We start from the raw sequence: 26,889 nt of genomic DNA on the forward strand, positions 1-26,889 counted from the left end.
AAAAATTGTTGTGCAAATTTATTTGCTCAATTATTTGCAAAAGCTCTATAGCTTGAAAATTAAATCGCTCCTTTGAAATGTGATATTTCTATGAAATCTAGATATTTGGACATACATATTTGTATTGAAAATCTTGCAAATTGACGTGACTATAAATATTTTTGTGAAAAGGGTTAATTCAAATTTTTGCGAATACTCTGAAATATTATCAGCTCATCAGCATATACCTATAATTATTATTTTGAGTCGACAGCGGCGGCTAAATTAAGTCGAAAAAAAGCTATCTGGAACGTTCTTTTGGAACAGTACCTTAAAGCAAATTTTTCGAATGCTTTGACAATCAGTGACCGTAGAACGATACAGACGAAAAGCGTGTTGTTGGTCCACTAGCGTTTGCCGTCGTTGATTTGTATTAACCATTAATATGTATATTTTAATTATAATATTAGTGTAAATAAATGTATTTTTTTAGTATATGCTTATTGTTTTATATTTATATATGTGTTTTCTGTGTTGCGTACACTGCGTAAAGCCTTCATATCATGCATATTAATTAAAAATAAAGATATACTACATGTTTGTATGAATTTTAAACCACGAGTATTTATATACGTACTTACTATATGGAACTGCTGAGATTGACGCTTTACTGAATTGGATTGCCAGACTCCTTTCAAACGAATGTAGTTATCAAAATGCACGCTAAGAAATATAAGGCTTTTACAACATCATTATATTTCTCTTTCGCTTTTAATGAAGACAAGTCCAAAAATAAATTCATTTTCAAGAAAAATATATAATTTATATAGTTTTATCATTCGTCAATAGCTTAAATTATTTAATTTTATTATGCGTCATAAATATAGTATATTAATTATATATGTAAATATATTAACATTCATAAAGTAAATTTTATTCACGCAAATTTTAATATACGCAAACAGGTGGTGTTTAGAAATAGTTTACAAGATTTTTCACACGACACATTCTCGAGGATCAACCGTGATTCATTTCGTGTGGGACAGCGACTATTTCAGAACCATTCCTTTTTTTGTAATGGCATCGTTCTAAGATCGATCTATTAGTTATAAGTTTACCTTGCAATATCGTATATTATACACAACATTCAGTAATAGTGCATTATATAGAATGTAAAGAAAAAAATACAAATAATATTTTATTATAAAAAAATATCGTAAATCATTTTTTTTCACAAGAAATATTCGTTTGATACTATACGAAAAAAAATACCTAAGTTGCTCGTTCTATATCGAGTATATGATACGGAATGTATAGCTCGTTTATTTAGATACTAAAATAACAAATTTTACTGAATTATAGGCATAAAATAATTATTTTTTATATTGTTCAAATATAAGGGGAAAATATAAATAACTTCATCAATTAAGTTGAAAAATATTTGTTTATACTACGGTATATTTAAAAAAAAATATATAAATAAGTATCGAGCTTAAAGTGCAGTTTAAAATGAAGAAAGACAGCGAGTTAAAGATAATAAGAATAACACAAAAATATAATAGCTATTTATTTTAGAAAGCTTCGTCATGTTAGTAAGATCGACGTTATCTGAATCATTCGCATAAAATTAATTTTCATATTACTATGACATCACCATTCACATGCTTGTTATATTTTATTTTGGTTAAAAACTAAATATAAATATACGTATAGTATAAACTTATAACTAAATAACAAAAACTTATTACAGTATATTTAAATTTGATATTTTCACATATAAATGCATTGCAATATAAATATCATATATCTGTTTATACAAACATAACTATTAGATTCATTCATTAGATATATATTTTACATAACTATTAGATTTCTACATTTTCAAGAACTTGTCGTAAAAAGTTGCAGTAAGAAAAACAAAATTCTATTGAAAGAAATATAAAAGCAGTGTATATACTATTATATATGATGGTGAAGTAGACATAACACATGCAGACTTGACCAAAATAAAATTACCCAGAAAAATATTGGACAAGAAACAAAAACACAGGCAAGAGAAAAAATATGCTAAAACTATTATAAAATCCAACTTGAAAATGTCAAATAATATAATTTTATTTATTGTATTTGTTATACTTTTAAGAAACATATTTATAAAGTTTTATATTTTTATATATCCGTAGAATAACCGATATACACATTTATCAATTTTTTAACATAATAAAACAATGATTTCAATGCTTTAGTCTCGCGACAACTCTAATTTTCGGCACTAAACGCGCGCAGTTTTCTGGTTTTGTTTTATTTTGTAAATAAATAAATTAATGATACCGTTTTAATTTTAAATGTTTAATATATACCAACAAAATAAAATTATTAAAACAAGAATGGGTTTGCCGAAAGAACTACAATTCTTGACTTTTACCATTTAAAGACAACAATGGGTTCGTCATCAATAAATAATTAAGAGATAACGCTGACGATTATAGCTTTAAACAATTAAAGGTAAATTTGGCATAATGATGCATAGGTCCGGTGTCAACAATAGATATTTAAATCATGCATGACACCCAATATTGCACAATAACCACAAATTTTTTTAAATAATATATTATCTATATATATATATTTTATTATATAGTATTTTTTATTACGCAGAAGTCTTGCATTATGCTCATTTGAAATAGTTAACCAAACTCAGTGTTGACAACAAGTTTTCATGTCATGGGATCAGGGTCCTCACCATGCTGGCATCTGCAAGACATGCTCCACATTCCTAGAGGCAGCGGCAACATTGTCGCTAATTGTGCAACGGCACAGGTACGGACCGGCGACGGGGGGAGGAGCGAGGTATCGATAAATCGGGATCCATCGGGGCAGGGGGATCCATTGTCATCCCGAAAACACACGGAGCACTTCGAAATAAATCAGTCGACCGGCTGGGAACGAACCTTGCGCTCGCGCTTTAGCAACCGGGGAAAGTTTCTACAGGTGAGGGTGAAACATAGCAACCGCGATAGTGAACTCAGTGTTAAATAACGGTCAACGTATAGTGCTTTTGATTCAGTGCTACGAATTAGTGATTTGTATTTTTTTCCAATTAAAAAAATAGTTAAAATTAGCTCGAAACATGCTCAACTAAAAAAAATCATTAGTATCAACTTAGTAGTCTTTATTCCAGTAGATAATGTTTGAAGTCACTCCCATATTTAATTTACAAATAATTTTATCATATATGTCATTAACAAGAAGCTTTTAATAATGTAATAAGCGGTTGCATAAACGCAAGAAGGTAGTAGCTCTAAATAAAAACATATACTAGTTTTAGATGTGTTAGAACACAATAAAAAGAGTTGGTCGCTTAAACGCAGAGGTAAAAGTGATCTTTTTTTTATCTAATCTTTATTAGCATCATATGCGATACATTTTATTTTTTATTTAAAATTAATTTAATAAACACTAATAATATTTTTTATGTGTTTTAAATCTAATTAATTCACTGTATAAATAATAATATTACTATGAAATATGTAAACTCTGTTCAAAATTATTATAATAGACTCTGTTTAAAATTAACTAACTCACTAACTGGATTGTCAATTTTTATTATTAATATAAAAAAAATAGTGGCCTGTTAAATAATGCAATGAAAGTAACAAAGTAGTGTTACTGATACATACAAAAATTACTTCTAATTTATTAAAAAATTGGTAAATTATAGACTATTAAAAAGTTATTAAAATAATGTGTTATATTATACCACGTAAATGTTTTATTAAATTAAAATATATAAATAATATTTATACTATTTATTAATTTATTTCACTAATTGAAAATATTATTTGAAATGTTCTTCGAAAATCCTATATCGATATTTCTAATTTAATAGCGCATACATAATTAGCTCAAAAATATTAAGAAACGATTAACATATTAATAAATTAGGCTATGGGATTTGTATGAAGTTTTATATTAAATAATATTACTTTTTATAAAGTTGTTTTGTAATATACTAATTTAATAAAGTTAATAATAATAATAAAAAAGTTAAATCAATCAATATAAATAATTTTAATGTTTTTAATTAAATTTATGCTTGTATATGTACATTGTCATCATAATCAATACAGTTAAAAAAGAGCTTAAAATAATTTTCTAAAATATTTATAAAAAAAATCACAAAATAATAATATCTTTGTACAGATTAAGTCAATTATTTCGATGTCAGTATTACTAAACATTCATTTTCTTTGAAGATATAATTAAAAATGATGGATGACGAACCATGGGTAATCGAAGACCCCAGCGAGAGCGTACCTGAAGTGGCCCCTGCCGAAGCGGCCCCGGAAGGAGCAGCTGCAGCGGAAGCACCAGCCGCTGAAGCAGAACCCGAGCCCGTGGCTGTCAATGACCGTGCTACCAAAAAACTAATTTTTAAACACTGGGTCAGGTAATTATTATCATCGGGTAACAGGCAAATAGGATATTAAAAAAATATTATGACTAAGCCCCGAATCATAGTTGCTTTTAGCCACCATGATTCGAAGTGTATCAATGGTGAACTAGGATTATAAATTCTATGTAATTCTAGCAACCAATTAAAAAACATTAGAACACATTTTTACAAGTTCTTGTGTATGTAGTCATATCTGTCGGTTTAACTCGATATAAAAATACTAGCAAATTGCTAACATATATAATTTTAAAAGAAGTCTTAAATGTATATGATAAATTATTTCTTAATCTTTCATTAGTGTTTTAGTCCAAAATGAATATTTTACCGCAAACCAGTTATTATAAATAATCAAATCGACTATAAAAAGCGTTTTATCAAATAATAATTACAATAGAATCATTACGTTATTGTTATATTAAAAAATATAATATTGCCAAAAAATAATGTTTTTTTAAAAACTAAAAATATTATAAAATTAAAAAAACATATATTTTACTAAAAAATATTAATAAAAATAGATTTTAAATATTTTTATAACAGTTAAAGTTATTTACAATATTTTAGCATTAAAACTTTAAAAATTGCTTTTATAGAAACATTCTACAAACTTTTTACAAAATAGTAAAAATTGATATAAATGTAATGCTAGAGTGGTTTAAAACACGGTTTGAGTGAATCAATACTTTTATTTGTTTATTATTTTTAATCTTCCGTTGTAACCAGACAGGCGTAAGTCCAATGCGTTACAACGGAGTGAATCTGTACCGACTGGGTAAGCTAATCAGACATTACGAATACTTACAAGTAAGTATTGACCACAGACTTTTTATTTTGGGAATCGATAACATCGATATAAATTATTATATGTTTTTTAATTTATCATTAATAGATTTCACCTTGCAGTTTAATAATAGAAACAAAAATTTTAAGCTGCTGTCATGGCTCGAGCCCGAGACCTCTGGGTTACCAGTTTAGATCTTGCGAACGACGCTATTCCGTCCTTACATAATATATCAACGATTAGGGATTATTTTTTGTAAATGATGATAGTGCAGTCAGAAAAAGAATTTATAAACAGGAACATCTTAGCGTCATGGTCACGGTCCTATTCGAAGCACTCGGCATTTGCTGGGCTGTCGATTACTCATTGGGACCAGGAGGGGTAGAGAATACTCATTATAAATGTTTAATGTCAAAGTCTTGGCACCTGTTTCACGCAAGGGAATGAAGATTAAAACGTGTTTCGCTATCGACACTCGATCACGCCAATGCAATTGATCAAATTTAGTACGCAAATTGCGCAACGCGTGATCTATGAGCAGATCTAGAATCCTGCATTTATAGGATGAGCCATAATTGCAAAGAAGCTCATTTAAGATTAAATTATTATTTTTTTACATAATGTGTTTATTAAAACTTATGTAATATAATATTTTTTATTTTTATTTATAATCATTATTGATCACGACGATACTGACTCAAAAGTCTATCGTATATTATATTTTATTCTAGCTAAATGTCGATAATACTAAAAAAAATTAACACTTATATTATACCAACATGATCTAACGATCTTGATGACATTTCTCTTAAACGTTTTTAAATGCTAATTATCCCTTATCTATAAACTAAAAAATAAAATTTTTAATTGTTTTTGAAAAAAATTATCTTTTCAATTAAAAAAACGATTGAATTAATTATTTAAGTAGTTAAGATAAGGCAGATAAATCAAAATTAAATTATTTTAATTATAGTGATTTTTTCTATAGCAATTAACATTTACGCTCGTTGCCGATTCTATCACTTCATTAGTATAAGTCCGTCAAAATAGAGCTCAGTCGTGCCAAATTTGAAAATTTGCAAAAAAAAAAAAAAATTTAAAAGAAGATAAAGAAGAACATTGGAAAAAATACAAGACAAAGGCCGCATCATTGTGCGTTGTCGTGGCACTGAGCCAAATTGCATAATTGTGTGTGATTTTATAATCACATAATTATGTACTTAAAATGTAGATGAAAGACAGTTTTTCAATAAGAATTATGTATATATTTGAATATATATATTTAATAATGTATACATAGATTCACCAAAAAATAATTTAAGACTACATTAAACTTAAAATCTATAGACTGATTAATCGTTCAAACTCGATCTTTAAGTAGATTAGACTAAGCCAGATTTTTTATCTGGCTAAGCTATTAAATCCATTGTTTGCCAATATAACTTACTGACAGTGGCTCTAAGCAATTAATTTATTTTAATGAGATGTTTACCTATTTTCAATGTACTGTTTTTTTTATTTTTTAACAATAAGGAAAATGTACAAAACGACGGTCTTTTAGCTAACCTCATAATTGATTACATTACGGATATAATAAAAATATCACATTAAAAAATATTTTTTTACTTCGTGAAAAGGTAAAGCAGATCCATAATTGGCAGCTTCACAGTCAATATTGTGATAAGCATTCATTGTTAGCTTTTTAATTCATATTTTAGTGTTGTTTTTATTAGATTTTTTTAGAGTGACGACTAACAAAATTTATAAATTATAATTGCAGTGGAATTATTCAGTGATTTCTAATCTACTTATTCAATATTAAATTCATATTATTATTATTTATAAATATTTACAGTATTAATTATAATTTTTTAGAGCTGTTGCTAAACGATAGTGATGCCGTTTTAAATTTAAAATGTTTATAATAATTTAATATTTTAAAACATATTTTTAAGACAATGTATGTATTTATACATACACACAAAATAACATACATATAACAAAGTTGAATTTACATAATGGTTTGCGTAATATGCACACACATTTTTCTGGCGTTCATTTTCATGTATGCTTTTTTTGCGTGACGTAAAGCTTGTTGCGAATATACTTATTTTCAAAAGCTTGCCAAGCGTTTCTTGATATATGGATATGCGAAGACACAAGAAGTTTGCGTATATTGTGTGTATTTAATTTATAATGTAATGTAATATATTGTTTTAAATTGCTGCGTTCGTGCGTTATTTATGTATACATATATTTTTTACTATTATGTTACTTTACAATATTTAATAGACATACACATGTCTAACATCTACATTTATATAACATTAAATGTAGATGTTAGACATGTCAATTTGTTTTTAAAATGGTTCTTGTTTGACATTATTATTTTACAAAAATATATTTTTGATACATCCCTAAATATAATATGCAAAATCATATTTATCAGATTAAATCGTATCTTACGGTTAAAGTGTATCGTGACACTTTAATAGTTATTAGACGATGTTTCTTTTAATTTGGAGAATTTCACACGACGCCGAAAGACTATGATATATGAGCGCGATAAAAAATAGTAGACTGCTCGTGCTGTATAACGTATCACATATGATACGTTGTAAAATTAATTTGACAAATATTTAGATTTACGAGCGTTTAAATAAACATGTTTTAATTGTATATTAAATAAAATATGAATATAAATTTATTGGTAGAGAAATTTCTTGCTAAAATATGAAAAAAATAAAATATGTTTAAGGAAAATACCGGTCCACAAAGTATTTAATAATTAGTTTAATTAAATATCATCTTTATTTAATAAACATACTAGAGTATATTTATATACATACTTTTAATACTGCAAAATAAGGTCTTAAAATCTTTTCGAATTATTGATTTAATTTTAGTTATTGTGACATTTTTATTACATATCTTCATCATAAATAACGTCGCTGTAACGCGGTTTGTTCGAAATCACTTTCATCACTAGAAGTCCCTACAATGGTTCTTCATTATTAGAATTACCTTTTTGTATTCATATTTTCCCTTTAACAAGGTTTTTTCGATGATTAATTTTTAATGCAGTTTCTGAAATCTAGAAAATTAATAATTGTTTAGCTTGCATTAGAATTTCAAGGCTCGTTTAGAATTTGTGTTATTAATCCAATTTACTAAACTAAATTTTCTTCAGCTTCATTATCGTTTATTTTTTTTAAATTCTTAAGCGATATCTAAAGTTATACTATTATTATCTTCATTATTTAGAAGATTATCTGCAAGTAGTCAATCATTATAATTCAAACTTAAATTATCAAAACCTTCTCCATCAATTTCATTCATAAAAGTAATGATTTCTGTTGATATTTTGTATGCTTTAATAATTTCACTGTCTAATTTATTCAGTCCATACAGATTTCCAGCAAGCATTTTAAGTATGTGGTCTTATTTTAGCGATCTTAGATAAAACATAATTAAAACAATCCAAAATAGAAAATGTGTTTTGATGGTGAGTTAGTGTAATTGCCTTATTTTTAAGTTTACCCACAATACATTGATAAATTCGCCTTTTGTTATTTTTTATATTTGCAAATATACCTTAATTTTAAAGATGAATAATGCTTGTTGTATTATGTAAAAGTAATCTATCTGCACATTTAGATATTCTAAATATATATGTATTATACTCTAATTGACCAAGTTTCGACAATCAATAAAATTTTCAAATCGAGAGCCTTCTGCTTCATATATCTTTGTACAAAAACAATTCGTGAACCATTAAGTAAGAAGAACAGTAGTCACTCAAGCCTTACAATAAATTAATAATTAAGCAATAAGCTTAACATTTGATCTTACACAAATAAAAATCATTTTTTTTAGAAATTGCAATAAATATAATTTGCTTAAAAAGAGAATTAAATGAAATAAATTTTAATTTTAGAAAGAAATGTATGTACATATAGACAATGTTATAATATTTATGTAATTTATTATAAGCTGATTTAAAAAATGACAAGGTAGATAATCGAAACAATGATTTAAAAAAAAAGTACTTTTTCTCATTTCTTACATATTTTAATCATTTTTATATTATTTAACCAAAATTGTGGCAAAATTATTATTGTTAATATCATTTATTTCAAACAATATATTGAAAATTAATAATATAAAAATACTTATCTGTGGTCTTTAAAGAATCGTTTATTTGTGCTGAATAAGACCAACGCGGAGTTAAACTTGAAGTTCTCTTTTTGAGATTATTTATAGCTCTTCTTCTACCGACAAACCGCAAATTTGAGCGCCAATTGCGTTCATTTCTAATATCTTCTTTTTGTTCTTTTTTTTTTGCAATCACAGCTTACTTTTAATTATCTTAAAAAGCTAACTATTATATTATAAAGACTCATATACATAGATATCCAGCATCACATATTGAATACACTATCCCTTTACGCGATAAATTTTGCGTAAATCGAGGCATAAAACGAAATTTGTAATAAAACGACGAAGAGTATTCACGTGTAATTTTTAACGTTTCTTAACTAACTTATAAAGAAAGCGAGTGACATGCACTTCAAAAAGCAACTCAGGACAGGTATACAGCTACTAATTAATCTATTGCGTGAACCACCACTGTCGGTACTAAGGCTCCTACGAGTCCCATCGGGGGAGTCTTCACCCCCCTAGTACTGAGAGGCACTTATACACCACTCTCCCTCCTTGGGACAGACGTGCCTCTAGCGTGTGGTGAAGTAGCGCCTCAGCAAATCAGGACACATTACATGTGCAGTGATAAAGGTTCCAGGTGTAGTTCTAGTACAATAAGTGGGAATAAAGCATTAACTTTAAAATAAAAACTGGTAATTTAACATGCACATTGCAGAGACTCACATCAGATTGTTAAAATACTCGGTTTTATCTTAATAAATGCGCGCTATTTCAAGAATACTTTAGTATTGCGCACTCTTTATGATGCTCTAATCAGCTGTATACTAGAAACTGGATCTAATTTATGAATAAGTCAATATAATGAATTGCGGCTAGAAAAAATACAGCGTAAATTCCTTCGATATTTATACGTGAAGGAATACGGGTATTATTTATTCCTGTGTCCAAGTGATTTTATTTTGGGAGCGCTAGGATACATTTCGTTGTCAACTCGCAAAATTTTTTATATAATTTAAAACTTTTGGAAATTGGTCAAAGGTATCGTAGACAAACTTTCGGTGCTCGAGTAGCTCCAAATGTGGGATCCGGAAGGCGGTTATAGTTCTCGGTCGCGTCCACTGTTCTTGTCTGTGAATTCTAGGACTGGAGCACTTGCAGACTCTGCTCAATACTGTGCATCGAAATATTGACATTTTTTCGTGCACATATGTGGTTAAGGTTCAATTAGTATGCGACAATGCACACCTGTTGAGGTGATGTGTATCTGTCTGTTTATCTTGTTTTCGTGTTTTTATTTATATATGTATATGTATGTATTTTAAAATTTTAATATATCTTATACTTTTGGTCATCGTGAAGCATTAGGTTAATCTGTATGGTCACGATGGTCTTAATTATAAAAATAAATAAATAAACTCGTTAGTTTGTACATCACCGCGCTACACGTGTGGAACGAAATATATTTTATTTATAATAATAAAAAATAAAAAAATTTTAATTGCGTAAAACGAGCAGTGTTCCTTCACTTGATGGATGACTCTTGAGTTTGATTTTATCTGGTTGAAGCACTGATTTGGTAAGTTGGTTGTGGAATGTATGCCCCTCAAAAGTCGGTTTCTTTCGTTTCAGGCCAAAGTTCTTACAGTACAACTACATGTACGAGTACAGGCACAACTACTACGACGACGTGATCGACTACTTGGATAGGCGACAGAAGGGAGTCGACAGGGAAAAGCCCAGAGCGCAGACATGGGCTGAGCGCGCCATGAGAACGTCCACACATAGACAGCCCATGTCCATGGTGTCGCAGGCGTCCAGGAGCGACCATCATCTGATGTCGCACGTCAGCTCGGCGGCTCGCTTCCAGCGCTACCACAGCAAGTCTTTAATCAGCAGGAAGTACCAATCACTCGGTTTCTCAACAGTTAACGTTATTGTCTAAGCGGCCATCACTACTACCATCTCACGCTTCATCGCCTATTCATACTATTATTATACCCGATTAAAACGAATTCAAAACAAACACCGCTTGCGATCACTCACTGAACCAATGATTGGCAACAATTTTTCAGAAATAAAAGTCAAAGATATTAAGTTTCCTACCATTGATTTAAATCATATAAAATATATATATTTATATATTTATTATATGTATTATACTATATATCATAACAGAGAGCTATGCATGGTTTTATATGTTTAATTTAATATAAAAGTAATATGCATTCTAGTATCTAAAAATAATGGTGTTTATAAATTGTATGCAAAACGAGTGACTAACTTTATGTATTATTTACAAATTAATAATTATATGTTTTTGATAACAAATACATGAAAATAAATAATAAATATAAACATATTTATCAAAGATTTTTGATATTCACGACAGTAATCAGAATGGTTGCTCTTGCATATAATTAGAAGTAATTACAATAGTTACTCTTATAAATGCTTGGTGTAACTAATACGGCTATTCTTGTTTTATCCCTTAAAATCACTCTTAGAAGGTTACCCCAATATGACACGACGGAAAAATGATCTAGACGTGTTCTATGATTGTTACCAACAGTACCACGCTTAGCTGTAGCAAATATAATAAAATACGTGACGTGTTGCTTTTAATACTGGTCTAAGAAAAAAACAATGTTAGGCACAATAATTATCTTAATATGAAAGACGCGATTTTATTACAAAGCGTGGTTATTTTGGTGGCAATCATGAAAACCGTTTTAGTGTAATAAGAACCGATATTTTTTTATGTTTGAGTATACCCAAAGTTTTGAGATATTATGATGGCAAATAGTAATCATTACAGTTACTTTTGTATAGTCACAGTGGTTACTCTTATAGTGATTGTATATGATCTAGTGTAATCACAACAATTGCTTTTTGGTATGCTTCAAAGTAACCTCACTAGTTTCATATGCTCAGGGTAACATTTCTGTAATATGTATGTATATAATATGTGTTTAAAAATGCATTTTTCTAAATATTTATCGGTGTGTGAACTTGTGTCTCGATTTTACAGGATTGGGTTAAGTTAAATATCGTCATTGATCGAATGCACAAAAAATGCCCCGCATGCCATGCAAAGACCCAAGGATGACCACCAACATCATCATTACGACCATTTCGTATCATGTCACAATACGATGATTCATTTTATTTTTTTGTTTATTTAAATAAAGACAATTTTTTTCGGCCAGCGGCCTAATTGTATAATTTATGTTTAATATTTATTGTAAAATAAATTGTGTTACAATAACAAATTTCGCAAAGCACATGGATTCAGTACGGTATTATTAATAAATTTATTATTATTGTTCTTGCGCGTTTTATTTATTTTAAATGGCAATAAAATGAAACATTTTTTTCATAGTAAATGAAACAAGATATATTTTGGATATTGAGAAAAATATAATAAAAAGACATACATACATGTATATTTAATACGTGAAAATAAGAAGTTTGCCAATAACAATTGTGACAAATTTACAACAATTAATACAACAACACAATTTAGGGGTGGCAAGGTCGTACATTTTTTTATTTAGATAATTGGATAAAAAACACATTTATATCGAAAGGTCAATACGAGAATAGCAAATTATGTCAAACGTATCAAAAATGATGCAGAGTTGTCCCTATAATTTTCCATATCTTTAATTTTCTTTTTAGACGCAATAATTTTAAATTTGTAATCAAACTAAAAGTTTAATTTAATACCCAAATAAATCTTTAACTTAACTAAAACAATACAATGTAGATCAGACAAATTGAACCATGTGTTAATACATTAAAGTAAAATTATCATTCTAAACGAGCGGTCCGAAGCAGTTTTTCCCAAAAATACTTAGTCGTGATTTTTTTGTTAGTGTATCGAATTAAGAAATTAACTTACTCAATCTATTTTTTTTAATAATTTTCAAGTTTAAGGTAATAAAAAAATAGTACATACTGTTTGAAATTTCGTGGAACAAAAATTGATAATAGCTGCTTTGGCAAATGCCAATAAGTGAAATGTATTATTTAAAATTTGAGATATAACTAGCTGTTCCGAATAACTTAAAACTTATCTCAAGTATGAAAAGACAATCACTGCGGCAAGAATCTAAAATTTAATAATGTTTTAGAACTGTAATATAAAAATTTATAAAAAAACGATTTTATTATCACAAACATTAATAATATCAAAATAGTGGTAGCTGTGTCTTTATTTAAATTTTATATCTAAAATATTAAAACACCATTTGCCCAATCTGTTATCCCTTTTTCTTGAAAACGTAATACGATAAAAACTTATCTTTTCTTCAATAAATTAACTTCAAGCTAACTAAAGATTTTATTGTATTTATCCCCCAGTACTTCCCACTCTGCTCTGTTTATATTAAATAAAGAAAATCTGCCTTTAAATCTGATTTTTTTATAGCAAAATGGTACTGACTGGTCCCGAATTGTTTTCATTTTAATAACCCCTTGCTGTATTTTACCAAGTATTTTGAAGTAAAACTGTATGATTCTGATTAAACTCAATTTTCAGTGAAATTAACAGCCAAGCTTCTATTTGTTTGATCTATTTAGTACACTACCCTTTTAGTTTTTTTAATGATAATAATGATCATAATAAATTATCAAGATAGTGAATAAGATTATACGAGTCATCAAAGCGTTAGAGTAAATTGTTTGAATATTAGAATAGATTTTCATAGTGAGTTCATATAATATAAGTAACAACCTGACGAATGCCATAATTATTATTACAATAATATATTCTTATAACGACTTTTTACTATTTATTACGACAAACAATTTAATGCATTTATTTTAATATATTTTAAATACATATGGTGAAACAGGAAGTGAGAAATTACAAAGTGTAGGAATTATCGTAATAATTACTTTTTTATATAAACATAATATATACTATAAATATGACATATAGTATATATCAGAAACACAAAACAATAACAAAAGGCATTTCATTATATATATAAATATATATTTATCAATATGCATAATAGGAATAATGTGACATTATTATGAGTGATTTAAGCCAAACATTCATTCACAAGAAGATAAATAATAATAATATGTATACATTTTTATTTCGAAGAATTGTTGACATTAGTTATGTACTGTTATTCAACAATAACAAAATTTAATTATTTTGCATTATAATTCTTAAAAAAAGTACACATTTCCTTGAAATATCTATGTATCATATAATTAAAACATGACTATCAAAATTATGATAAAAAAATTATATTAAATTTATCTTGAATGTGATTTAAATTGCTATAGTTATTTTGAGCAATCAGTAAATACAAAACATTTGTGTTAGATTCTTAGAAGAATTGCATCAATAATTCGTTTTTTAACTAAATACATATGTTTTAATTATCTAAAGACTAAAATTTTATAAATAAAGTATTTCATACACACAAGTGATTTATTTCCAATGTGATAACATCAAAACGGAACAGGTCACAAAAATTTCATAAATACGTATACAATGAAATTGAAATAGTTTACGAATTGGAAGAAGAAGACTTTTTAACAACAACTATATTTGTAACTAGTATATAGAAAAAACAGCATGCAAGATTGTAAAGTAACACTAAGTTTAAAATCTTTTTTTTTATGTATTTTTCATACATACATGTATAAGTTATATAATATAATAAACAAATATACTGAATGCTAAATCCACATCTCTCCACAACGCCGCAAGAATACATATTATCATCTTATAATATTACATATCCAACATTGAAGATATTTTCAGAGATATGTCATAATCGTGACTACGGCACATTAAAAAAATTGACAACAAAGTGCTGAATAAATACATTGATAAATATATCACTACTTCAAATAAAAAAATGTTTTTATATCAATTATTATATTTAAATAAACTTATGTATCAATATTACACATATTTTTACTAGGAATGAGTTTTCGACACTCTTAAAAATTATGAATAAAATCAGAGTAATAATAAAATTATATAGCATTTAATTTAGTAACTCTAACAAAAGATTTACTTAGAAACTGTAAAAAAGATAATGCAGCTATAAAGAAAATATATGTTAAGAGTATCGACTCATCTCTAGAAATTATAATATGTTGTTAAAACCAGCATGTGGTTTTAAAAATGAATTTTTCAAAATAAGCTGATAGGATAGGAGTACATTTTAAAGTTATTGCTTAAGATTAATTTGTGCAGGAAAATATAATTTGTGCCAAAGTATACAGATAGAGTTGACTAAGATGGTAATTGCCTTAAAAATTCTTACACTCACACATACATTCATATAAAAATATTAAGTAGTGTTAAAAAAATAAAATGTCATTATGTCGTAGTAAGAATAAAATAAAGTATATTTAAATCAGAGTAAAATGAGGTATTACAACGAAAAATCAATTCATTCGCATTTTATTTAAATGTATATGCAAATATATGTACATATTATATATATACACATCAAATAAAAATATTACCAATAAATTCATAGCTAATTAAATAAGCAATTTAAAAATTCACTGTAAATACTTACAAAATTTTATATATATAAGAAAATAAAAATAAAAAGATGATAATGTCTTTTATTACTATCACTACAATTTTAAAATATTTTTCACTAAAAATAGTAATCAATAATTGTAAGGTTGAGCGTAGAGACAATTTAAGAATAGGAATAAAATGATAATGACAAAATTGCCATAATGTAACTGGTTAAATTTAACGGACGGATATCGTTAACTATTGTTTATTGTGAAAAATAAAAATAAAAACTACAGAGAGCGCATAAATATCAAATGTTAAACTAAATTATAATTAAAATTTTTAAGGCTTTTCCTGAATATACTTTTTTTAATCATTAATAAATATAAAAATATAAAATGGCAATTCTTTAAAATATATTTGTCATAAATAATATAGGCATTCGTTAGTCATGGAAAGCTTTTAATTTATTTATAGTCTCCTGAAATTTGGTATGTAAATCAATAAGAAAAACTAAATTGAAGTGACATCATCATTATATTATTCCTATCAGCATTATTTTTTGCAATTCATTATATATAATAAGATTAAATCTCAAGTGTTTTACGTATTGTGATGCAATAGCAAGACAAAAGTCAGAAAGGCTTTAGAGACGATAAAGTTTGGACTCTTAAGTAGATAAATAAGGCTCTTTCTTTAACATTCTGATTTTAAATTGAATATCAGAATTTAACTTCTGTCTTTCTTTAATCTTGCGGAGCAATGCTTAAACTTATGGTTCAAAAATCACAAATAAATTATAGCTACGTACAAATTAAGTGGTTAATTTAAATAATATATTATTAAAAAAAACAGCGAGACGGTATAGTTTGTTACTAATTATATTTTAATCTTAAGATAATTTCATAAATAATAAACCCATTGCCAATAAATAAGATTTTTTAAATATAAAGATAAGAAGATCGATAGTATGGATATGGCTTTTAAACACCAGTTAAATATAACCTAATTGTTTTAGAAAAAATTGTTGACAAGTTGATAAATATATATATTTCTGACAAGTTGATAAATAATATAATATAAAGATTAAATATGTAAGTAGTATCGAAACAATTAATAAATATAAATAAAATATTGCAGATACAAGAGATGAATTTCTATAGTCATATAGTTTTTTGTGCAGCACTAAATGTAGCCCAAGATCGAGAGGAATTTATGTATAAAGACAAAAATGGAGAAGAAAATGAATTAATGCTGTATTTAGTAAAACAGTGTTTATAATAAAAACCCCTAAATAATTACGATCAGTAACATACTTTACAACCACTCTATAGAAATGAAACAAAAATACCATTAGTCACATTAACGCTCCGCACAATCTGTGCTCTATATGTGTATGTGTATGTGTATATATATATATATATATATATATATCGCAATACCATTAAAGAATATTCATATATTGTAACGCAATATGTTCACATTGTTAGTTTACGATTTAGCCGATATGTAATTTTATAATTTGGAAAGTATTTGATAATGTTTTGATTATATATATATATATATATATATATATATATATATATATATATATATATATATATATATATATATATATATATATATTTATATATTATATATGTATATATTTATATAAGACGTACTGAATTACAAAATGTGTTTCGTACATAGTGGTTAAGGCGACGATAGACATTTTATTTTAAGAGTGTGTGGAATTCGTTCGGATTGTGGAGGTTGATGGTGATGGTTTGTTTTGCGTCTGAGAGCTGTTTAGTTCATATGTCATCACTGCGGTTGAGGGTCACATTGCAACAGACGCACAATCGACGGATCGCTTTTAGCGCCCTCGATAAACTCCTCCAATGACAACTTGCCGTCCTTGTTGCGATCCATTTGACGGAATATTTTATCAGTGCGTTTCTCAGGCGTAGATTCGTCCTCGGGCATCTTCATCACCGATCCGACCATTTTGTATATGGCCTGAAATTGAACATTGACGAAAAAATAACATCTTAAACGAAACAAAGTAAAAGAAAAGCTGCTGACATACAAGTTTAGCGGTTATAAAACGCAATGGCAATAACATAAATCATGAGTGTTCAGCAACGATAGTTTTGTCTATTCAGACGATACTTACAGTCACAATCTCGAGCATTTCGTGCCTAGAGATGTAGCCGTTGCCGTCGAGATCGTACATGGAAAAGGCCCATTTCAATTTCTGCTCTAGCTTTCCGCGAGAGGTGACACTCAGGGCGCAAAGAAATTCTCGAAAATCTATTGTGCCATCTCCGTTGGCGTCGAATGTCCTAAAAACGTGCTCTGCAAACTAAAAGGTAAGAAAATTTACAAATTAGGCTATCGCACATAAAACAACCGATTTTGTGATAAGTCGAAACAGAACTGAAAGTATTATAAATTTTTATAATTTTATAACTGAGAGAGGCTTAAAGTTTATCATTTTTTTATAAAATTATATCTAAATCTAAAAATAACCGCGGTTGTTCTTGTGGCTACAATATAGATTATATCTCATATATGTATAACATATAATCTCATAGCCTAGCCAGATATTTTTTTATAACAAAGGTGAGTTTTAGGATCATAGTAGTAGTTGTAGCAATATACTCATTACATTATCAAAAAAAAGTCAAGTCTTTAATTTTATTTTGTTTATTTTAACATATATTAGATTAAGGTAAAGAGAAAGAAAAACAGCATTTAATTTCTCTATTAAAATGTGTGTTTTCTGGCAGCGGTTGTATTTTTTTGAAGAGAGATATTAATTCAATAAATTTACAAAGAGCTTATAAATTAAAATATTTTTGTTGTAAAGTTCCATTGGGAAAGAAAAAAAATATACGAAAATCATATACGAATTTTATAAAGTATACGAAAATGTCATACAAATTGACTGAAGCAAAAACTGCACTATTTGGAGATAGCAGCTCATAATTTTTTTTCGCAAATTTTATTTATCAAATATGAAAAATTCTTACGAGCGGCGAAAATTTTTAAATACTGATGATGAAGGAAAAAATAAAAGGGACTGTGAGAGCTATAACCACCTGCACATTTTTTTATAATTTTGAAATATATTTCACCATAGAAAAGAGTTTGCTTGAGCAAATAATTAAAAATATTGCACCCATAAGTACCTTCGCGCTAGCATATACATTTTACCCTGCGCATTATACCAGCATTAACCATGAACCAGCATGAACCAGCATTATAAAAGATGTCACTTAGTCACAGGAGCAGGAGACATGATGAAAGAAACAAAAGGGACACAGAAGCAGATATCAGCCAGGAGACTGCTTCGATACTATAGACAGCAACAGATAATTTGGAAGGCATAACGAGAACACATTAAGATGAATCCTAGCTGTTCCACAAGCATCACAGCCGACAACAATACAACTCTACTCTTCAATTTCCAAGATCTGGCATTTGAACTACGATTCTCTATATATGTTTTAATGTATACATTTCTATAAAATAAACTGCTACTACCTATCTCGGCTTATATTTGGCTTCAAAGTTATACCCATTCGGCCTTAAACTTGAAAATACTATGCCATGAGTGAAAATACCATGCCGGGCTTCATTTGCAAGAAAAAATAATGAATGCTTTATCACCATTCGAATTGATGGAAAGTCTTTTATAAAAACATCAGAAAGAATAACCAAACTCAGAAATAAGGAAAAGTACTAGAAAAAGAATATTAATATGTACTTACGGTCACTATTAGACACAATACCAACATTTGTTTAAAATATTATAAAATAAAATTTTATTTTCTTTAACAATTTTTTCTTTTATATTTTCTTATATCAATGTAAAGGCTGATTTACACGATGCCAGTCAGCGCGCCAGTTGAGGTTGCCAGTTACTGGATGCCAGTGACTAGCACAGTGTAAACGCTTAAGGCCAGTCAATGGCACGCCAGCTCCCCCTTCCACCTCACTAACGTACTGGCGCAAGGTAAATAGTACTTTTTTGCAACAATAATTCTGTCAGTTGCTGGTACTGTGTAAACGGTAAGGCCCCAGTGGACTGGAATGCCAGTTTGTCGCGTGCCAGTGACCCGCCAATCAACTTCCAGCTGGCATGCCAGCAACTGGCAGCGTGTAAATCAGCCCAAAGTCAAGTTTGTTTTATTCTTAGACACATACTATGTAAATATACAATATACACAATAAGTTATTTTATAATATTATTCTCATTTTTTTGCATTCACCATGTAAATAATAATTTTTGCGCTCGTTTTTAACCGCAAAATTATTTTTATAAATTAAATTCTCATAGTTTAAATCCAAATAATTGCAAGAAATATTACCTTACTAGCATCCCCGTAAGGAAAGAAATTCCCGTAGATTTTTTTGAACTCCTCGACTGAGAGATGGCCGCTAGGGCAATCTTTTAAAAAGCCCTTGTACCATTCTTGTATTTCAGCATCTAAACACATTACAAATAATTACTTTACATATACGTAAACAGTGATTTTTTTTATTTAAGTCGTAAGTGAAATAATAACTAATAATGATTTACTTATATTTTTTTTTATTAACTATTCTGTATACCCAATGTGTCTCAACAAGGTAAACACAATGAACAACTACTAAGTAGTAAGACACCTGACTAAAAAGTCTATAAATCAATGAAATATATTTTATTAATTATGAAAAGTATGATTGTGGGTAACAATCAATAGATGTCATTATGCACGATTTTATTAAAATTATTCATCCGCGAGATATGAAAATAAAGGAAAACCTAATTTGTGATGATCATGATAAAAATCACTAATACCGATAATTTAGACAAGATTGAAATTGAAAAAACAGGTACAAACATTGCAATATATATTTCGATAATTGTATACTTAATTAAAATACTCTTTAACTCTTTACAAAATTAAATTATTTTTAATGTATCATTATTTAATAATTACCAGAAAATTCAGTGTTCTGCTTCAAATCCTCCAGCACCTCAGGCTTCAGTTTGCTGTTTTGTTTACCCATTTTTACAAACTTCGAACTCTACTTTCAACTTCAACGCAAACTTACAATCCGATTAAAAAATCTTAACGATTTTTTCAAATGTAGTCGTAAAACTTTATTTCCTGAAACGAAAAAAAGTTAATGAATAACATAGAACAAATTATCATTATTAGTGTTATAATAATAATAATAATAATAATAAAAGATTCTGATAATACCATGCATTCATACTCACCGCTTTCGTTCGATAACATTTATTAATATTGATCGCTTTTAGGATAATCGTTAAAATAACCATTAAACGATATATGATAAAATCAATGTATTCCGAATTAAAGAAAATGTTTATTATGAGATTTTTATTTATATATACATATATATTATGAATTGTGTTTTTCTTGTATTTTGTGTGTGTATTCAGTACGGCACGATCATAATAATAAAGTCACGACATAATAATTATTAAAAAAAATATTATATGATAAGAACAGTGTTTCTAAACAAGATAATCATTTTTGATTTTTCGGTGATCATCACAGCAGTAATGATTAACTCATGATTAATATACATTTATTGCATATGTTAAAGAGCTGAAGTTTTTTTAATATAAATAATGATATATTTATATAAATTAATAGCTTGTCCACATCATTAATAAGCAACCCTAATACATCATTATAAATTATAACTAACGAAATAATCAATGATTTATGTGATTATACATATACATGCATACATAAATATATATATATATATATATATATATATATATATATATATATATATATATATATATATATATATATATATATATATATATATATATATATATATAAATAAGTAAAGCACAATTAGCCTTCGAAACAATTAGAGCATGTTTTATTTTTCTAGAACCGTTGCGTACAAATATTATATAATAAATACATACGTATAATTGAAAAGTTGCTGAAAATCTATCTTAAATTCAGTAATATAAATATCACAATGATTTTCTCGTTGAATTCAAGGCAGATTTTTTATATGAATAATTTAAAAAAATAAATGGTTCAATACCACCGAAGGCTAACTGGCAACAGTTGATGCTAAAACAGTGCATATTTTTAATACATACATAGCCGTCTTGAACATTTAGGAGCAAATATAAATTTTGGCGATCAAGTAAACCATTAAAACAGCTTTGTATACAGATATTAGTATATCGGGTGTATTTTTTAACATATTTATTTTGGACGTCCTTGAAACTATTAAATAAAAAATATTTAAAAATGTGACATTAAAAATTAAAGTATAGCCCTCAATATTATTTGAAAAAATCAAGAATAGTGATTTACACTGTACTTAATAAAATATCAAATATATTTTTTATAATTAGTAATTATTGTTGTAAAATATATAAAAATGTCATAGTACTTGTATAGTATCGTTCACATTTATATAAATACCCTAAGGTAAAAAACTACCGGGATAAGCATAGTTTCGAAATATTTTATTATTCTTTTTAATTATGTGAAATTTTTAATCATATTTTAATGATATTGTTTTATATATAAACACGTCGTATATTTCGTTAACACAAGTGTGTTTACTTTTAGTTTATTAGATATCCAACCAAAATATTTACGAATACACCCAGTATAGGCACATACATACGTACGTGATAAGTGATAAATAAATTACCATTTATATAAAATAATTATAATAATTCAGTAGAAAAATAGTACATCGTTCGAAATGCTTAAATACGATACAGTTACCAAAGTCAATTTTGCGAAGCTTGATAATGATATTATTAAAACAAAAAAAATATTTTTTTATATATAGTATATTCATACATATATACATACCAGGACGTGCAGTCCATAGATGCCATAGGAAGCAGCGCTTCCCTTAAAAATTCTGCAAATCAAATAATACGAATTCATTTAATGGTTTTCTATTGACTTTTAGATCTCGACAAAGAATCTAATATATATACGTATACGCAAAACATATATATTTAATAATATATTATAAAACCGCTCGCGAAACATGTTTTATAATAAGCAATAGAAAATTTGTTGAAGATTATAATAAAGAATATTCGCAGAAATTGAATGTGCTAAAGCAATAGGCATCATATTTTTTTACCGCACGCCACTGGTATATATATTTATATATATAAATATATATACATATATTTATATATTTATATATATATATATATATATATATATATATATATATATATATATATATATATAATATAAATAATACATAGGTAATATATATTACATTAAATACGTGAATATATGCTTACAGTATAATGCATCACGACTTACAATTTTCTTTGAATGTTGTTCAGCATTTATCTAATGAAAATTTATTTAGAAAGTACTGTATGATTTTCTATTTATTATCATATATATTAAATTAAATACTGAAAAATACGTTTTAGGTTTTTGTAACAGTAGATTATCAAAATTAAGATTATAAATTCACACGTTCCTCATTATTAATATAAAACAAATTAACTCTTTTCGACCTATTCAAGGTTTAACACGTCAATCTAAAATATGTTTAAGATATGTATTTTTACGATAAATTATTCATCATAAGAAAAGCGTATAAATAAAATATGCAAGACTTACGTATTTGCTGTTATTTCTGCACGATGTAGTCGAAAAGAATTAAGTGAGTTAAGACAAATAAGTTTTTTTGGAATGTCGGATAACAATTTAATCAGTCACATACATATGTATTAAGGATATGACAGAAGAAGGAATGCATTAACTATCACATGTTTAATTAAAAAATGCATTTAAAGGATTGTTTTTCACTCGAGTGTAATTAGCTAGCGGCGTTCGATGGCTCAACATATTTTTATTAAGTATAGATCACACAAGAAATGTTTTAACCTAATCATACTAGATGTACATATATATAAACACAGTCATGCCAATTTATTTTAGATGATTTGTCATTTTTTTTATATTTAGATCGTACGTCGGCATGACTGTGTATGTAAGTATATACGAAGAAAAAAAAATTACAAAAATATATGTTAAAATAGTTATTTACTAGAAGCAAATATTTTTCTCCTTCTCGATATAGCTATTTGATATGAGATATAGAAACAAGCTTAAGAAAATCTAGGATATTTATATATGTATACATATATAAGTCATATACTTCCTAGAAATTCATCATAGAAAATAGAAATTTAAAACCCCTGTCTTCCGTATACAAGTTAAAGTGTATCGTTATTTTTGTTATTCTTTTAGTCAATAGATGTCTCCAGGGTTACACCCCTAACCGTAAATCACTCTTCAGACACGTAAAAAACAAATAAGACATATCCATCTATAACTTTATAAATATAGATAGCAAACACAATGAGAATATAATGTAAACCGCGGTGTGCTGATATATATATTGTATATGTATATTATCATATATTTATAAATCTGGTCACCTTAGTCTATCTAAATACGTGAGAATGCCAATGTAAATGTGGTGAAGCATTTTTTTATAATTATTTTAAATTAGCCCGAGTAAGCTATTTTCATAATTCCTTATACAATCATTACGATGTTATTAAATTTGGAGTTAATATGCAAGTTTTGGACATCTAAATGTGGGTATAAAACAGACATTTACTCTTACAATCTAAGATGAGATAATAATCCACTTATTTATATTATAAATGGGTAGTTATTTAAATTGATAAAATTTAAAGATAAATTGACACCTAATATTACAACATATATATGAATATATATATTTACGGGTGTGGCCATAGAACCTGCATTAAACTAACTGTAGAGGAATTGACATTTATAATGGTCTTAAGTAGTAGACAAATAGTACGCATAGTTTACACATAATAAGTGGTTTATATTTTTAATTTTTTTTTTGTAATATATTTATAATTTAGGTTATCATACATTTAAATGATTGTAAACAACACTTAGTCTTTTTTGGGTAAAAGCATCCAACGAGACGAGGATAAAATGTGATATTTATATAGCTATGTAAGCATCTTGTGCTCCTAATGTAATCAGAGATGCAAAAAATAGGGAAAATTGGGAATTTACTTTAAAATTGTAAATATTTAGAAATAGTGAATCAATGGTGATTAGATCTCATTAAATAAAGCAAATAAATCCTTCCTACTCGAAGGTAAAAATGAAATATATCTGACGGAATTTAAATTTAGAATATATTGCTCATTATGATATGTTATTTATAATGAAAATACATATTTAGAACTATTTTTATAATCTAAATTGTTTAGTCCAGCTCAATTTTAAGAAATATAAATAAATAAATAATAGTAATTGTTTAGCTCAGCCTGTATTTAAGACATGTAAAGCGTTGAAAATATTAAAGTTATATAAGTTTTTCCCAATTTCCCCGATGTATATATTACCAAGCTCACATCTCTATATTATTTGAATTATCGAAGAAAAACTATTGTACGTCTAATCACAGGAGTTACTATTGATAGTAATGTACGTATGTAAATAAATAGATACATATAATTATTCAGAGTGCATTATTAATGTATTTTAGGTATATGAAATGAAACGGCAATAAAGTTGTATAAAAAAGATATACAATTTAATACCAATCTCATCGAAAATTGAAATGTACGTTCAAGATGATAATGGCCTTAAAAGGCTAATAAATATCAATCAAGTTTTCTTTGAATAGAATTCGGCCAGTCGAATGCTTGATAAAAGCTCGTAGATACTTGTCGTTGAAGGATGATATTATTACATTATAATTATGACAAAAGGATATGTGTATATGTATATATATACATATACATATACATATACATATGTATATACATTTACATATATTTATACATATGTATATATATATATAAATAAAATAATGCGGATGGGATGGGACGGGGGTAAAAGCTTTTAGGTAAATTCATTAAGGTGCAAGCATCTTTGAAAGCTCCTCGTCTTGCAGGCATCCTTTGAGAAACTCCTCTTGCGTTAGTTGCCCGTCGTTGTTCTCATCCATCTTGGCGAATATGTTTTTGGCGCGTTCCTCAGCCGAATCGGCTGGACGATTGCTCGAACATGCGCCTAACATGTCGTAAATGGCCTAAAAGTGACGAAAATTATGAATCAATTCAATTAACATGAGCGCAGGAGATGAACGATAAAAAAAGTTTGTTAAAATATTTACAAATAAAATTATTTTTTAACTTCGTTGATTGACTATATACCGTACAAAGTATTCATTATTACTATTTACCTCACTGTGTAAATATATTAATATCTATAATCAAATTTGTTCAGTTATTATTTAAAAAAAATGTAATCCGAATACAGTAAGAGCAACAATTAGCACTACACTAATAAAAATACTGATAAACTCATATTTGTTTGTTACTAGAATATAAGAAAAATCAGTTTCAGCAAATAAAAACTAATATAGATAAAATTTGATTTATTAAATTACAATTTTTTCTAGTGCATCATTTGCTAAGTATTTATTTGTTTGTTTTTTTATAACTGACATATGTAGGTGAAATATTTTTTTCACACAAATAGGAAGTCGAAATAACAAGCAACAATTTTATAGCTTCATAGCTCAGAGATGGATATTTTTATCAACGGATATCCAAAATTAAGACAATGATTGCATTTCATGTCTGAAGTTTTTTTCACGAGGATCAAGTGCAGAGAAATGATTATAATTTTTTTAGCTAACGCTTTTAAATGTTGCCTTATAGTATTTAATAAGACTTTCTTGTTGATATCAGCAGCATTCAAAAAATCTTTCAAAAGTGGAAAGAGTTGTTTTGGTTCTCTTTTATGCACGACAATTCCTAAGAGCCAGCTTATTTTTGTAACCATCCATTTCATTTCTGTGTAAAATTATTCGTGCAAGATCTCTAAAGAGAAATATTAAGTTCGTTTAAAAGGTAAAATATAAGCCATTCATTCCTGATTCAACTAAGGCTTTACTAGGTCAGATTTT

General features: G+C 27.3%; 3 protein-coding genes across 9 annotated transcripts in view; 1 reads left to right on the forward strand and 2 right to left on the reverse strand.

Moving 5' to 3' along the window:
- The first annotated feature begins 2,815 nt into the window (after nucleotides 1-2,815).
- fln (flightin) lies at nucleotides 2,816-12,704 on the forward strand. Of its 2 annotated transcripts, none has more exons than XM_088187394.1 (4): nucleotides 2,816-2,970; nucleotides 4,236-4,429; nucleotides 11,010-11,279; nucleotides 12,409-12,704. In XM_088187394.1, exons 2-4 carry the CDS (start codon nucleotides 4,248-4,250, stop codon nucleotides 12,422-12,424), a joined length of 468 nt encoding a protein of 155 aa, XP_088043520.1. In that variant the 5' UTR covers nucleotides 2,816-2,970; nucleotides 4,236-4,247; the 3' UTR covers nucleotides 12,425-12,704. The 2 variants fall into 2 exon arrangements, with proteins under 2 accessions (XP_088043520.1, XP_088043521.1); XM_088187395.1 differs by having other exon boundaries at nucleotides 11,010-11,273; nucleotides 12,406-12,704.
- A 342-nt stretch (nucleotides 12,705-13,046) lies between these two features.
- Nucleotides 13,047-26,889, reverse strand: part of Nca (neurocalcin homolog) — a 174,850-nt gene continuing 161,007 nt past the window's right edge. The window contains exons 1-5 of one of the 2 annotated variants that reach the window (XM_088187387.1): nucleotides 22,752-23,063; nucleotides 20,859-21,029; nucleotides 20,244-20,362; nucleotides 18,044-18,232; nucleotides 13,047-17,886 (exon numbers count right to left, since the gene is read on the reverse strand). In XM_088187387.1, the coding sequence (XP_088043513.1) occupies nucleotides 17,692-17,886; nucleotides 18,044-18,232; nucleotides 20,244-20,362; nucleotides 20,859-20,928 (573 nt within the window). In that variant the 5' untranslated portion in view covers nucleotides 20,929-21,029; nucleotides 22,752-23,063 and the 3' untranslated portion in view covers nucleotides 13,047-17,691. Of the gene's footprint in view, nucleotides 17,887-18,043; nucleotides 18,233-20,243; nucleotides 20,363-20,858; nucleotides 21,030-22,751; nucleotides 23,064-26,889 lie in introns of those variants that run through there. The other variant, XM_088187386.1, reaches the window with a different exon arrangement.
- The window catches only part of LOC148234162 (neuronal calcium sensor 2), a 163,031-nt gene continuing 160,925 nt past the window's right edge, over nucleotides 24,784-26,889 (reverse strand). For all 5 annotated transcript variants that reach the window (XM_088187392.1, XM_088187389.1, XM_088187390.1 and 2 more), the window contains one exon: nucleotides 24,784-26,007. In XM_088187392.1, the coding sequence (XP_088043518.1) occupies nucleotides 25,831-26,007 (177 nt within the window). In that variant the 3' untranslated portion in view covers nucleotides 24,784-25,830. The remainder of the gene's footprint in view (nucleotides 26,008-26,889) is intronic.

The sequence above is a fragment of the Plectrocnemia conspersa genome, unplaced genomic scaffold, assembly GCF_051122295.1.
Source record: "Plectrocnemia conspersa isolate PC_06_02 unplaced genomic scaffold, ASM5112229v1 ptg000006l, whole genome shotgun sequence".
NCBI lineage: Eukaryota > Metazoa > Arthropoda > Insecta > Trichoptera > Polycentropodidae > Plectrocnemia > Plectrocnemia conspersa.

What these genes read in the sequence shown, in the direction of transcription:
- fln (XM_088187394.1), top strand. Translation starts at nt 4,248, where the DNA reads ATGATGGATGACGAACCATGGGTAATCGAAGACCCCAGCGAGAGCGTA. An exon ending in ATTTTTAAACACTGGGTCAG is followed by an intron (nt 4,430 to 11,009) that starts GTAATTATTATC and finishes CTTTCGTTTCAG; the next exon opens with GCCAAAGTTCTTACAGTACA.